General features: G+C 40.7%; 1 protein-coding gene across 1 annotated transcript in view; it reads right to left on the bottom strand.

Moving 5' to 3' along the window:
• The window catches only part of LOC149264368 (mediator of RNA polymerase II transcription subunit 33A-like), a 62,082-nt gene that overhangs the window by 16,221 nt on the left and 31,639 nt on the right, over nt 1-14,222 (bottom strand). The window contains exons 3-6 of the mRNA XM_089428020.1: nt 2,975-3,328; nt 918-1,225; nt 621-712; nt 78-447 (exon numbers count right to left, since the gene is read on the bottom strand). Of these exons, the coding sequence (XP_089284146.1) occupies nt 78-447; nt 621-712; nt 918-1,225; nt 2,975-3,328 (1,124 nt within the window). The remainder of the gene's footprint in view (nt 1-77; nt 448-620; nt 713-917; nt 1,226-2,974; nt 3,329-14,222) is intronic.

Raw genomic sequence — 14,222 nt, 5'->3', positions numbered from 1 at the left:
GAAACAAAAGACAAATAGTGCATTAACAAGATACGTTATCAATATTTCAAAATGCAAGTATGTCTGGATGAGATCACCTGCATTGCTTGAAATATTATTGCTGCTGAGGCCAGCATAGGTTCCACTTCCAGTATTAATGCTACCAACAAAGCTTGCTGCTCTAGTAGCAGCCTGGTTCGCCACCAAGGCTACAGATTGATGGGGTACTAAAAGTCCATCAAACTGTCCCAAAATCTTAAGACTCGATACTAAGGCTGCACGCCTTGTACCCAACACTGACAATTTCTTCTCTTTGTCATGATTATTTGTGTTTGCATTATTCTCTGCACCTTGAAGACTCTTCTCTTCATCCTCAATAATAGAACTAACCACCAAAGGTGTAATGGAAAGCAGAATGCATAACCGTGAGTCAAGGTGGGGAATAGGGCCCTCAATGGGATTTCGTTCCTGCACATAAAATAGAAATAACAAGTGAAAGATGGAATTATGATCTTAAAAGAGAACGAAGAAGAATTCCTCCCAATTTTTCTTTGAAGTAAAATGGACTTGGTTTAACATATTGCTCAAACGATTTTTCCCAACAAACATAACACCGGCAGCAGCAAGGTATATTTTTCTACCCTTCGCACAAGCCGAAGGGCTGCAATCCAGAGGCCTAAAAATGTATCTTGCCAGCTGGCACCATACACCGCTTGAAGGGATTTTGTCAGTTCTGAAAATCAACCATCCAAGTTAGTACAAACTACAAGTCAATATACAGGAAAGTCTTCACAATGACCTAGCTTAAATCCAGCAGAGAAATGTCTTAAATCACTCTTCTTTTAGATTACCTTCAGTCACAATCAACTTAGTGTAAATCAAATCAACAGAACAAGCCCAATATACCTATGAATATGACAAGGAATTAATGTGCATACCAACTAGGGTCTCAATTGCAGATGTAGCCGGAAGTTGCTTTCCATCCATTGCATTTTCCATAAACAGATCAAAAGGAAGCCATAGTGAAGCCCTGCCTAGTCCATAATTGTGCCCAAATGCTGATGTCTGAGAGCCTGCATCAATAAGTGCTCTAGCAACCTGGTGTTGACTAGGTTGATATTCCAAACTCCTTTGAATATAGCCAGCCAATTGTGTAAGTAATTCACCAGCTATCGTTAAATTTGATGATGAGGAATAAGCTTCTATTTTTTGTGCACACCGACATAACCAGCTCCATTGTTCGGGCCTACAATATTTACAAAAGAACAGTTCTTGTACAGTCTTTTATAATCATTACATGCGTCAAATTCTGAAAAATATTGGACATGAATTAAATCCTTTTGAGTTCCAAAACTTTGGATCCAAAGCCAAACAGATTTGCATCAATTCAAATCTGAAATCTGAAACATTCCGAACCAAAAATTTAATCTTTACTTCAGAACACCATATAGACCCAGGAAAATCTAAGGTGTTGAATGGAACATTGTTCAAATTCTTAAATGTGAGAGAAATGGCACTACATGGGGTCGTGCTTCTAAAATTAAAGTTCAAATGTGAAACCAAATAAAGTTTGTAAATTGACAAACTACAAGTATAAAATAAATTTTCTTGTGAAGATTGACCTCACAGAATTGCCAATGAAGTTAAGAATTTCTACGACACAACTGCAGAGACGGAAGATATACTACAAACAGGGACAGGATAAAATTATATTGGGGATGCTGAGGTAATGACATACAGTTATTGAGGCAAACAATCTGTGCTTCCAACCACTAATTTTCAACCAAGGCAATCTAAGATATGGAAAGCTTGGGAATCAAGGCTATGGTCAAACATAAAAATATTTATATTGTTAGTGGCAGTGAAGATAATATCGGCAATATATCGCCGAATATCGGAAATATCGCGATATTTTTGGCGAACCAAAGTATCGCCAAGAAAATATCGCGATATTTTTGGCTCCCGAAAATATCGCGATATTTCCAAAATATCGGCGATATCTCGGCAAAATATTGCGAGACGATATAAAATATCACCGGGCGTGTTTTGCCGCGGCTAGAAAAAAGGAAAAATCATTTTTTTATCTTCATTTTTGTTTCCGAGTGTTGGAGAAGGAAGGGGAAGAGTTTTGTGCTGGTTGTCAAGGAGGGTTTGAGGATCAAACAACGATTATCACCACCAACTAAGATTTTTTTAAATAGAGGCTTTTGGTGCTTTTTCTTGTGCTTATGGGAAGACCTTGTACCATATCCATACTTTATAGATGTGGAATTTAGAAGCTATAAGTTAAAGTACCTGAAATTATTTCTTTTGGAGATGAAATGCAGGACAAAAAAAAAAAAAACCCATAAATGCACTATAGATCGTCAAAAATGCAGCCCAGAAACACAGCTCTCCATACCATATATAGCTAAGGTCCTAGGAAGCAAGGAAAAAATCTCTTGAATTGAAAGAATTTCACTTTCAAGAACGTGCAATAGATCTGAGAAATAATTTGTTCCTTGAAATTTGGAGATTTTGTTTATAATTATAGGATTTGTTAGGATTTTTTTAAATAGAGGCTTTTGGTGCTTTTTCTTGTGCTTTATGGGAAGACCTTGTACCATATCCATACTTTATAAAAAAGTCACAGAATTTTGTACTATTGTTGAATTTCTGTAAAGCAAAGGCCAATATGGCCAAAACTTCCTACGATATATATACTATCAAGTTTGCAATTTTAGGTTAGTGCAGTTTCATTGAGCTTGCCTATGGCCATACATATAACCAGAGAGGGAATAAATAGAGAAATAATACAGATCAAATGCACACTATGGAGATAACCAACAACAACTAAGCCCAGACTTTTAACTCTACAATCATCATATTAAAAATTTCCAAATAACATCTATACTTTGATATTTTCCTGTGCATCTCTAAAGGTTCAGAAAGGTAAAAACAAGAAACATAAACTACTGTAATAAATTAGAAAAAATGAGAATGGAGGAGAAAATACATATTCCGGTATACAAGACGGAGAAAAGTTGACGTTCTTTTGTGTTGTGTAAGTTTTCTAACCATATCAACAGCCACCACAATATTTGTCCTCCGTATGTTTTCACGATGTTCCTGCCTTTCACTATTACTGTCATCTTCCATTTCTATTGCCATATCACACTGGCCCACATCCCCAGTCAATCTGCATTGCTTCTCTGACCATCTCAGCTGCAAACCAGAATCCTCTGCGATTGCATCAACCAACTCCGAAACCAATGTAAAAACAAAAAGTACTACAGTTTGCCCAAGATCAGTAGTTGGAAACCGGAAAGATTTGGAAAGTTGAAGAGCATCATCCACAGCCTTTGCAATTCTGAAAGAAACCATCTCATCAGTCACAAACATTTTGGAATTCATAAATCAAGTTAACATTGAATCCAAATGATGTTGGGATGTCTATATCTTGATACAAAATGTGAATATAAGAGAAAGTAGCATAATATTTGGAATTCATACTAAATGAATACATTCACGACTATTTAGGGTACACAATTACAAGAACAGTCCTGACAGAATGTCAAGTTACTGCAAAATCCATCAAAAGGGGCATAGATATCCAGCAAGGTAGCAGGATAGGATTTGCAACGAAACTGTGTGGCCTGCTAAGAAACAGGAGACATCCATCTAGAAGCCCGTGTCCATATCCCACATATTGGACACAGACACACTAGGACAAGAATTTTGAGTAGAAAACAGCAATTTTGAATTGAGTAATAACCAAGTAGATTTGACAGAAAGGGAGATAGTTTAAAAGATATGTGCCTTTATTTCAAATATAACTTTATTTCAACTCTTGCTTTGTTTTACAACCTTGTGTATTAGCTTGAAGAACATATGGAAAGTAATTGGCAAAGTGCATGCAACATACATAAGTTATTTGGAAATTTTTCCACCAGAGATAGTACAATGGCACATCCTTGAATCAGTGATTAATTCCAAATGATAGGAGTAATAATGAATAAAAGTGACAAGGTTGTTGTTTCTCTCCAATAGAGGGAATTGACTATCATAGTACACTTGCTTCAGAATTCCCCCAGTAAGAGGGAGGTGATTTTGTTGAGGATGTTGGTTCAATTGTCAAAGGTTTTGAGGAGCATGAGAAAGAATCGTATGCTCATTGTGGATGATCATGATACCATTATGGGTTTTTGTTTCTTTTTTCACGAGCTTGGTATTTCAAGATTGATGAGTTGACAAATATGTAAATTTTATCTTTCTTTTAATAGATCTGATCCACTTGTCTTGGTCTGGTTGGAGATGTGATAATCTTAGTAAAATGTCCTAATCAGCCCTTGATATGGTGCCAACGGATTCTGGCCCATGCAGATGATTTTCGTGATGTTGGAGTTTTGACAATTCATTATTGATGTATTCTTTTTTTATTTTATGAAGTGATTTCAAAGTTCATCCATAAGCAGCAATCCAAGGTTATGTTCCTTTTTTTCACATATGGTCATTGTTCTGGCAGATCCCTCAACAAAGGGGAAGAGGGAGTAGCTTAGTTTGGTGGTGTAAACCAAGTGGCTTTGTTGTATTCTCCTTGCATGTTCACCACCTAAAGGCCAGGTTACAGATTGCTTGGTTATTTTCTTTAATAGAGATGCACCATTCTGAGTAATGATTGCTTGGAGGCTGAAGTTTGCAAACCTGTACTTGTTGATTGTGGCTCTTGCAGGGTAGGTATAATGTTCTATCATGATGGAGAACGATTCCTTCATCTTTGTGGAGGCACTAGAGTTATAGGTAGCAGTTTGAAAGGGGATTAATAAGTATACAAAAAACACTATTCTCGTAAAGAGGGAGGGTTAGCTTTTGGGGTGACTCCAAAGTGGGTTAGCTTTTGGGGTGACTCCAAAGTGTTTTCACCTTCCAGGAGAGCACTAGGTCTCCTAGCCCCTTTGGCAATGTTTCATGGACATATGGATAGCTTAATTTGGGTGGATGCTTGGACTTCAATAGAGTGCTAACATAGCACCCTTACCTAGGAGGTTCACCCTAATCCACATGATGACTAACCCATTAGGTGCACACAGTGAGGGAGTCGATTGCTCAATTATGGGAGGTACCTACTTAGGAGGAGGAGCGCTAGGCTCTTGGAGGAGGGCACTTAGCCCTTAGATCTTGGGTTGAGGAGCATACTACAAGGAGGTTAGTGATGGAACCCACCACATATGTTGAGGAGCCCTGAAACTTAGTGACCACATTGACACACACGAGTAGGATTGGGCACATGAAAGGTGACATACAATTGGAGGACCAACACCTTGCATGAGGACACTCAGATTGCAGACCATCATGGAAGACAAAACATTGGACTAAAGCTCATTGAATAGCACACCATTTTGGAGGAGGGGCATTGAGCCCAAGGAGGATCATGCTTAAGGGGGACTTCACTTTGGGAGTCAATTAAACCCTAGTTTGGAACACGTACATCCTTGTATTTTAGAGCTCGCCATATGCAATTGCCTTGTTGGTTACATGTATGGACTTATGTCTTTGTTTTATATTATAACTTCCCTTACCTACTCTATGTATATAAAGGTAGCAGGGAGCTCTTGCATTCATTATCATCCTTGTACTCTATTCTTTTATTCACATGGAGAAGTTTTGTAGGGAACAAGATGTTATGGTTCATTAGGGAGCCCTAAACTCATGCCAATAGGGTTCATGAGGAAACCATAGGAAAAGACAAAGATGTGAAAATTTTGAAACCCGAATCCTATTGCAGCAACTGGAAATAATTCTTCTAATTGTTATATTAATTTTTAACAATTTATTTACCATTTGCTATAGCAAACACTGAATCAATCACACTGCAACCTACACAAATAAAACTGCAGAATAAATAAATGTTGGAAAAAATACTAGCACACACACATAAATTTACACAGTTATCTTTGGACCAATGTCCCTAAAAAAACCCCAACTTGGAAAAACCGATGCAGCAGTGAGTGTTTTATTTATTATGCTGCAATGAAATCTGAGTACATCTATGGATGCCCAATTGGAAATCCAAACAGCAAGAATATCTTAGTAAAATACTAAAGGGAATTACCCTTCTCCCACAGGCAATCTCTAGCTGGACTTTCCCTACCAAAAACTCGGCCTCCTGGAGCATTGCGTCAATGTCTACGCTGCTCTGCGTAGCTGGCTGGATGGCTTGCTTCAAACTAGGCTCAGATGAAGTCGTTCTACCTCTGGATAATGGGAAAATCGTCTCTCCGGCCCTTTGGGACTCCTTCCCAGCCTCTAGAACTGAGAACGAATTTTTCTCCTCGCCAAAACGATATGCCTGACTAAAGCACTACACAGTCCCTTAGTGCTGCCTCTTTGGGATAATTCGACTCACTTGTTGTTGCCTCTCTGGATCTGGAAAATCCTTCCTCCAGATCACTGTCTCTGCCCCTCCTCACTCACTACTTCGATCTCACTGGCTCTCTCTCCGGCAACTGACTACTGCTACTCTGGAAATAGATCTACTCATGAAATCAAATTGCTCAAGTAATTTCTCCAAGCCCCATTGACGACTTCTTATAATCCTCTGTTGGGACTCCAACGACCGAGATTAAATCTTAATCGATGGCTAGGATACTTGAAGTCGATCTGTGTGAGTTTCTAGAACATTCACACCTTAACTTAATTAATTCTGATTAGTTAGTCATATCCCCTAAAAGATTAGAGTCTAGACTTAGGAAATATTTAAAAACTAACTGATAATCTAATTAAGTCATTTCTAGACAAAATTTCCAAAAACGATTTCTGGGTTTTGGAGATCTCATGTATTCTAGCCTCTCCACAAAATTTCAAGGCTAGAACACATTTGATGCTACAAAAACTAACAAAAGAGAGACATCTTGGATGTTCTCGAAGAAATTTCTTATGTGATGTTAGGGTCTGCTCTTGTGATCATAGAGCTAGTGCCATGCATGTAAACCATAAAGAAGAATGTGATGATGGGGATGATGATGGTTATTATAGCTTTTTTGTCAGGCTAAGGTTTCTACCCTAGCAAAAGACATGGATAATGGAGCTAACGCCTTGCATGACGTTGGAGCCTTGTCCTTGTGAGTTGTAAGGCTAGGGCAAGATCATGGAGAGACTAGCTTGATGAGTCTTGAGCTTGTTTTGAAGCCTTGCTTGAAATAAGACTTAGTTATTGTATCCTTGATGTTCCATGAAGTTTTGAATGCTTGTGTTGATGCAAGAGTTGAAGGCCTAAGGTTTGAGGAATCAAACCCTAGGATGGACATGTAGATTTAGATGCTAACACTAGATTTGTCTTACCATGTATTTGTGCGATCCAACCCAATTAGGGTTTGTAAACACTAAGGAAAACAACAACGTTGTGGAGAGCTTGTACAATACAAGATTGTTGTATGTGCTAAGGAAGACTTGCCTATGTTGATGCTAGCATGCCAAGGATCTTTAATGGAGTAACCAGATTTGGTTGGGAGTGACTCCTAGCTAGGAGTTGGCGACTAAGGTTTTCTTGTGGTTTGGAAAGCCTGACTTGTACCAACTTTTCAATACGGTTGTGGTACATTGTTAAAATGGGCAACTAGAGCCAAACTCCACATGGGTCATCTTATTTATGACAGCTGATATTTTTCTTGGATTCCTCTCTCCGAGAGGTGTAGTCTTGATCTAAAGATCATCCTATTTTGACATATATAAATGAAGTTATGAATTTATTTTGATTATGGTCAAATTGTCAAGGTCGGCCAACAAACTTATGTAGGCTCAGAAGCCCAACAATCACGTCTATTCATCCTCAACGTTGCATATAAATAGAAGGTGACTTAGCCTCATTTGGACACACTCATCTTCACACTTCTCTCTCTCTCTCTCTCCTCATTGATTGGGTACGGATTTTTGGGCCTCTCTCTCTCCACACATCCGAAATTTTAGGAGGCCGAAATTTCAAGAGGGCGAAATTTCAGGAGAGCGAAATTTCAGGAGGCTGAAATTTCAGGAGACCGAATTTCTGGACAGTTTGACCAAGCGTTGACCAGCATGCATTGACCTCTTTTGACTGCGTTTTTGTGAGGGCTATCATTGTTTGGGCAAGCCGCATTTCTGGCACAGAAATCGAGGCTAAACTTTGACTGTTGACCAGCGTTGACTGCAACTAGGGCTAACCACAGGTGGGTTGTTTAACTAGACTTTGATTGGGCTGAATTTGACTGTTTTGAGGGTTGTTTTATCTTGTTGTTTGGAGGCCAAAGTTGACTGAGGTTGACTAATTTGTTGAGGGTCAAATCTGCCATGTTGACCAGTGTTGACTTTTTTGGTTAGGGCTCTTTTGCAGCTATTATAAATTATCAGTTTTGTAAATTGTACTATCTCTCTCTACTGAACTACTGAAAACTAAAAGAATATTTGATCAAGTGTTTCCCCACAATGGGGGGGTTTGCCCTTGGCTGGTGCCACATCTTGTGTCCTCTTGTCTTGGCTTGTCTTCTACTATTTAAGTGATCCAGATTTAAACAAGAACGCAATAAAATACAGAGATAACCATAAAGACAGATATGCAGCGGAAATAATACCTCATTTCATTACTGTAAAATACTGAAATATGCTTACAAACAGAAATGGAAATAAACCAGCTAGGGCGATGGTAGCTTATCTCTGAGAAGAGATGTGGTGGCTACATGCCTCTGAACTGTTCTAAATTGTGTTACAATGAGGCTCGAAGGCCTATTTATTGTTGAGAAACAATGGAAAACCCTTCACATCCCAAAACCTAACCCTAGAAGATGAAACGCCAAATTGTGGGCCCCGTTTGGGTAAATTGGTACATCAATTTCCCGGGGTCGTAACTTTGGCATACGATCTCCGTTTGACGCGTACAATAGCTCGTTAGAAAGATCTATCCGAGTACTACCACTTTGGGAGGCAACATGGGTCCATGGACCCATGTTGCCCCAGATTCCCAAAAAAAACGTCGTTTAGGGCCTCAAAACGGCTCCGGAAGTTCAGGACCCGAAAAACTGCTAAAAATAGTAAACTGTGCTACAATTTAGGAAACTGAAAAGACTAAAAGAGACAGTTGTGGGGGTCCAAATGGGATAGGTGGGTGGCCCCCAACATCCACCTGGATCATTCCTCCCCCCTTAGGAAGCAATGGTCCCCATTGCGTTGAGTTCTTCCATCTGCTGAACTTGTCCTGCAATCTCTGATGTGTCCAGTAATGGTGAGAAGCATGGTCGACGATGGTCCATATTGAACACTCGGTGCAAACCAAGGAATGGAGGAATGTTGTGCTTCGAAGCATTGTTGACCGTAGCCTTGGTACTGGTGTAAGGACCATGTCGAAGTGGTCTGAGCTTCTGATGGGTTCTGGTAAGGCGTTCTCTCTGCAGATGCAACCAGACTTTGTTGCCCACCTAAAACTTGTGTGGTATCTCTGTGGGTGAGGAGAAGTTGTTCCTGTGTTCTGTCATGACCGTATCCCTTTGCTGTTGCTGCTGCATGGAGGAACCCTTTGCAAGGGTCATGGATGTAGCAACGATCTTCCCCTTACTTTGGGAGTGAACCAGACAGATAAAATTCCTGGTTTGGGAGATGAGCTTGCTGCCTTTCTTAGCAGTGATCAAAGATGTGGCGGTAGGTGGGGCTACCTCCGGTATCCTGTATAATGAATTATTCAAAGAAATAATGACAGCATGAGGCCTTGACTCATACACAGCATGTCGCCTCCACAAGTATGGTTGGCCTAATAATACATCACAAACATCCAGAGGTGTAACATCACACAATACCTCGTCTGTGAAGGGCTTGATGTTGTAGGGAAGGCGGCACTGCTGGCGAACTTTGAGATCTCATCCTTCATGAAGCCACCCGATACTGTACGGTTGTGGGTGTGGTGTAGTCGGTAGGCCCAACGGCTTCACGACCTCTGCTGAAACGAGGTTCTTTTGGCTGCCACTGTCGACAATGAATTGTAGCGGCGAACCCTTCACCCACATCTGTGAGTGGAAAAGACGCTCCCCTTCCTCTGGATTTTCGGGCTCATCTTTCTGGATCTTGGCAGTGGCAACAGTGGCACTGGGATCCGCATCAATGATCTGCTTCCCTTTGTCATTCCCCTTGTCAGGTTCTGGCTCAGGGTCGGAACATGCATCTGATTCGGAAGCCTTCAACTCAGCCACCAGCGACTGCTTGGTCCAACACTCACTTGTGTTATGAGTGGGACTCTTGTGGAACTCACACCACTTTCCTGTGTCCTTCTTCGGCTTCATGGTGTTGTTCTTTTCTTGCGGCTTCGACGGGTTGTCTTGGGTCACCCCGCCTTGGCTTTGTCCTTTGGGCTTCGGATTTGTAGATCCAAAGTCTCGCTTCTTCTGTTTGAACTTTTGCTCAATTTTGACAGCATATCGGTATGCTGTGCCGAGTGAGGAGATGTTCAAGAACCCCATCTCTTCCTGGATGTATCTATGTAGGCAGCCACGATATTTAAGTACCAGATGCAGCTCAGAATCTTTGATACCCAACTGTGTGCGAAGGGTATGAAAAATGTTTGTGAACTCTGGCACATCTTAGTCTCGTCCCTGCCGCAGTGTGGTCCATTTGATGTATTTGTCCTCATAGCTTCCGACAGGGTAGTACTGCTCCTTGATGGCATCCCGGAAGTCATTCCAAGTGGTTGCGGCTGAAAATAGTGAGCCTGTACTTTCATCCTTCTGCTCGCAGTAGGTTTCCCACCAGTCCTTGACGTGGGGGGCTGCTTTGAGAAGAGCGAAAACAATCTTTTCCCGATTTGAAAATTCATGAACAGAAAAATACCCATCTAGCAGATTTAACCATTTATCTACGGCATCTGCGTCTATTTGACCCTCGAAGATGGGGATTTCAAAATTAACTTGTACCTTAAACGGTGTGGAATTTCCAGAGCAGCTGTTGGAAGCCGATGCGTCGCCTCTGGGTAGCCGCTGAAGGATCTGCGCAAAGCTATCCATCATCGCGTTCCTTTGCCGCTCGAGGGCTTCTTCGAGCAAGATTTTGATAGGATCTCCTGCTCCCTCGTCTTTCTTCTCATCCGCCATGGGAGGCCGTCGGGATTTGCGAGGCTGGTCTTGCAAAGGTTTGACCAGTTCAAGCCCTAACTCCTTATATCCCGACCTCGTTGGGGACATGCAAAGAAAAACAGAGAAAAAGCAGACCGCTCTGATACCACTGATCCGGATTTAAACAGGAACGCAATAAAATACAGAGATAGCCATAAAGACAGATATGCAGTGGAAATAATACCTCATTTCATTACTGTAAAATACTGAAATATGCTTACAAACAGAAATGGAAATAAACCAGCTAGGGCGATGGTAGCTTATCTCTGAGAAGAGATGTGGTGGCTACATGCCTCTAAACTGTTCTAAATTGTGTTACAATGAGGCTCGAAGGCCTATTTATTGTTGAGAAACAATGGAAAACCCTTCACATCCCAAAACCTAACCCTAGAAGATGAAACGCCAAATTGTGGGCCCCGTTTGGGTAAATTGGTACATCAATTTCCCAGGGTCGTAACTTTGGCATACGATCTCCGTTTGACGCGTACGATAGCTCGTTAGAAAGATCTATCCGAGTACTACCACTTTGGGAGGCAACATGGGTCCACCATGTTGCCCCAGATTCCCAAAAAAAACGTCGTTTAGGGCCTCAAAACGGCTCCGGAAGTTCAGGACCCGAAAAACTGCTAAAAATAGTAAACTGTGCTACAATTTAGGAAACTAAAAAGACTGAAAGAGACAGTTGTGGGGGTCCAAATGGGATAGGTGGGTGGCCACCAACATCCACCTGGATCATTAAGTTTATGTTCTATCTGCATTTTACTATCATGTTGATGTTTTTGCTAATCTGAATATTGATATTGGGCTAATAAAGAAATTTAAGTAAAATTGTTCTAAAGCATAGAACATACCATTGTTGCCTAAAATTAACATGGTATCAAAGTTGAGGTGAAGACAAAGCCCAAGCAAGAGTGAAAGAGCAATCACCAAAGACAGTTGGACAAGGACAAAAGGTTCAATGGGTTCCTCATCCTACTTCTCGGCTGAAGACAATCTCCATGATAAATCTGACTATCATGGATGGAAGATGTTTCTTGATTTGACCTTGGAAGAAAAATAAGTGATGGACTATCTACAGGGTAAAATCCCTGAACCTCCTTCAAATGCAAGCGCTGCTACGAAGACCAAGTACAATAGGGTTGAAGTCAAAGCAAAGAAGATTATCAGGGATTCCATTGACAAGCATCTGGTGACCTACATCTCCGAATTGAAGACCTCCAAGGAGATCTACGACAAGTTGGTCAACATGTTCAATGTTAGCAATGTTAATCAAATTCTATTTCTCAAGAATAAGTTGAAGGATATTAAGAAGGGCAAGGATGAGGATATTCAATCCTATTTCTTGAGGAATATTGAGATCAAGAATGATCTACTCTCGATTGGAGAAGATATTCCTGACAGGGAACTTACTCTCACCACCCATGGAGGACTCCCTCCTGAGTGGTATGTTATTTAGAACCACCGTCCTCAACAATGATCGAATTCCAGGGTTTGAAGAATTAATGTCAAGATGCATTCAAGAAGAAACAAGAATGGTGGAGCAAGAAATGTCTTCTAATAGAAGCAACCCCACTACATTCTTCGCTCATGTCAAAAGAAGAAATAATGTAGGGTCTAAAGGTCCTTTCCATGGAAAGCCTGGATCTAAGGGAGGAAGGAAGGGCAAGTTCTTTGTTTGCAATAAGTTTGGCCACTACGCAAGGGAGTGTCCAAATAGAAGGGACACATCGCATGATGATGATCACAATCATTCCAGGGGCAACTTCAACATCAACGATCAAAGGAATGGCAGGTACAATGGCAAAGGAAAAAGGAATGCGGGACATCAAGGATATGGTCAACCCTCCAAGAAATCAAGGAACTTCAGGTATGAAGAATCAAATGTTGTTAACAATAAGCAAAAAGAGTACTATCTTCTATTGGCCCTCTCCACTGCCTCTCCTCCAGACACTTTGGGAAATTGGTTGATTAATAGTGGTGCCTCAAGGCACTTCACCGGATACAAGGAAGCCCTCTCTAATCTGATAGAAAAGGAGACAAACTTGGACATCATCCTTGGAGACGATGCCACGTATGCCGTGAAGGGAGTAGGGGATGTTACCCTTCAATTGAATCAAGGTAACACTATTCATTTGCAAGAAGTACTATATGTACCTGATCTCAAGAAGAACCTAGTGTCCATTTTAGCCATGGAGAACAAAGGATTCAAGGTGGCATTCATCGATGCAAAGGTACGTGTTTGGAAAAGAAATTTTAAAGATACTTTTACTCTTGGGTTCAGAGTTGACACTTTGTAACCATTGGGAGCCATGTATTGCGACCAATGTCACATGGTTTGGGTTCGAGTTCGAGTTTGGCAATGATTAGGTTCAGTTTGAGTTCGAATTTTTTGATGAGGTGAGGTTCACCATTAGGCTCGTCTATATATATACATATATTAATTTAAAATTAATTATAGGATAAAATAGTAAGAAATCAACATCAATAAACATAAAAAATACTATCACGGACATGGAAACTGCAAGGATAAATTACAAGCTTGAGTTATGACATGAAGTTATGAGTTTTGATCTATGGACTTGGTCAATGGCTATGAGGTTCAATGAGGTTCGTCGAACCTCAAAAAAAATTTAAGGTTCGCCAAAATTTGAACCTCAAGGTTAAAATTCGACGAACCTTGTGACATAACTTGCGACACATCTCTACAATCTGAACTATGGCAGCGGAGGTTTGCCCATCTTCTTTATAAGGCCCTACCCGATGTGAGACAAATGGTGACAAGTATGCCCGAGTTCAAAGTAGAGCATGAAGTATGTCCGGGATGTGCCGAAGGAAAACTTACAGGGGGACAATTCCCCTCAAGTAATAGCAAGACCAGAGATATATTGCAACTGATCCGCTCCGACATATCCGATATGATCCCTGTAAACTCTTTGGAAGGATACTTATATTATCTCACCTCTACGGATGATTATTCTCGCAAGACCCGGATCTACTTCTTGAAGAAGAAGGATTAAGTGTTCACTTGGTTCCAACACTTCAAAGACTTGATCGAAAACCAATCCAAGAATAAATCAAGATATTGAGGACTGATAATGGGACCGAGTACGAATCCAATGAATTCCAAGATTATTGCAAAGA

Source organism: Pinus tabuliformis, chromosome 6, assembly GCF_031772625.1.
Source record: "Pinus tabuliformis cultivar Carrire ecotype Pingquan chromosome 6, CPIR1, whole genome shotgun sequence".
Classification (NCBI taxonomy): Eukaryota; Viridiplantae; Streptophyta; class Pinopsida; order Pinales; family Pinaceae; genus Pinus; species Pinus tabuliformis.
Note: the sequence above shows the minus strand (reverse complement) of the source record. Positions and strands in the feature narration are given on the sequence as shown.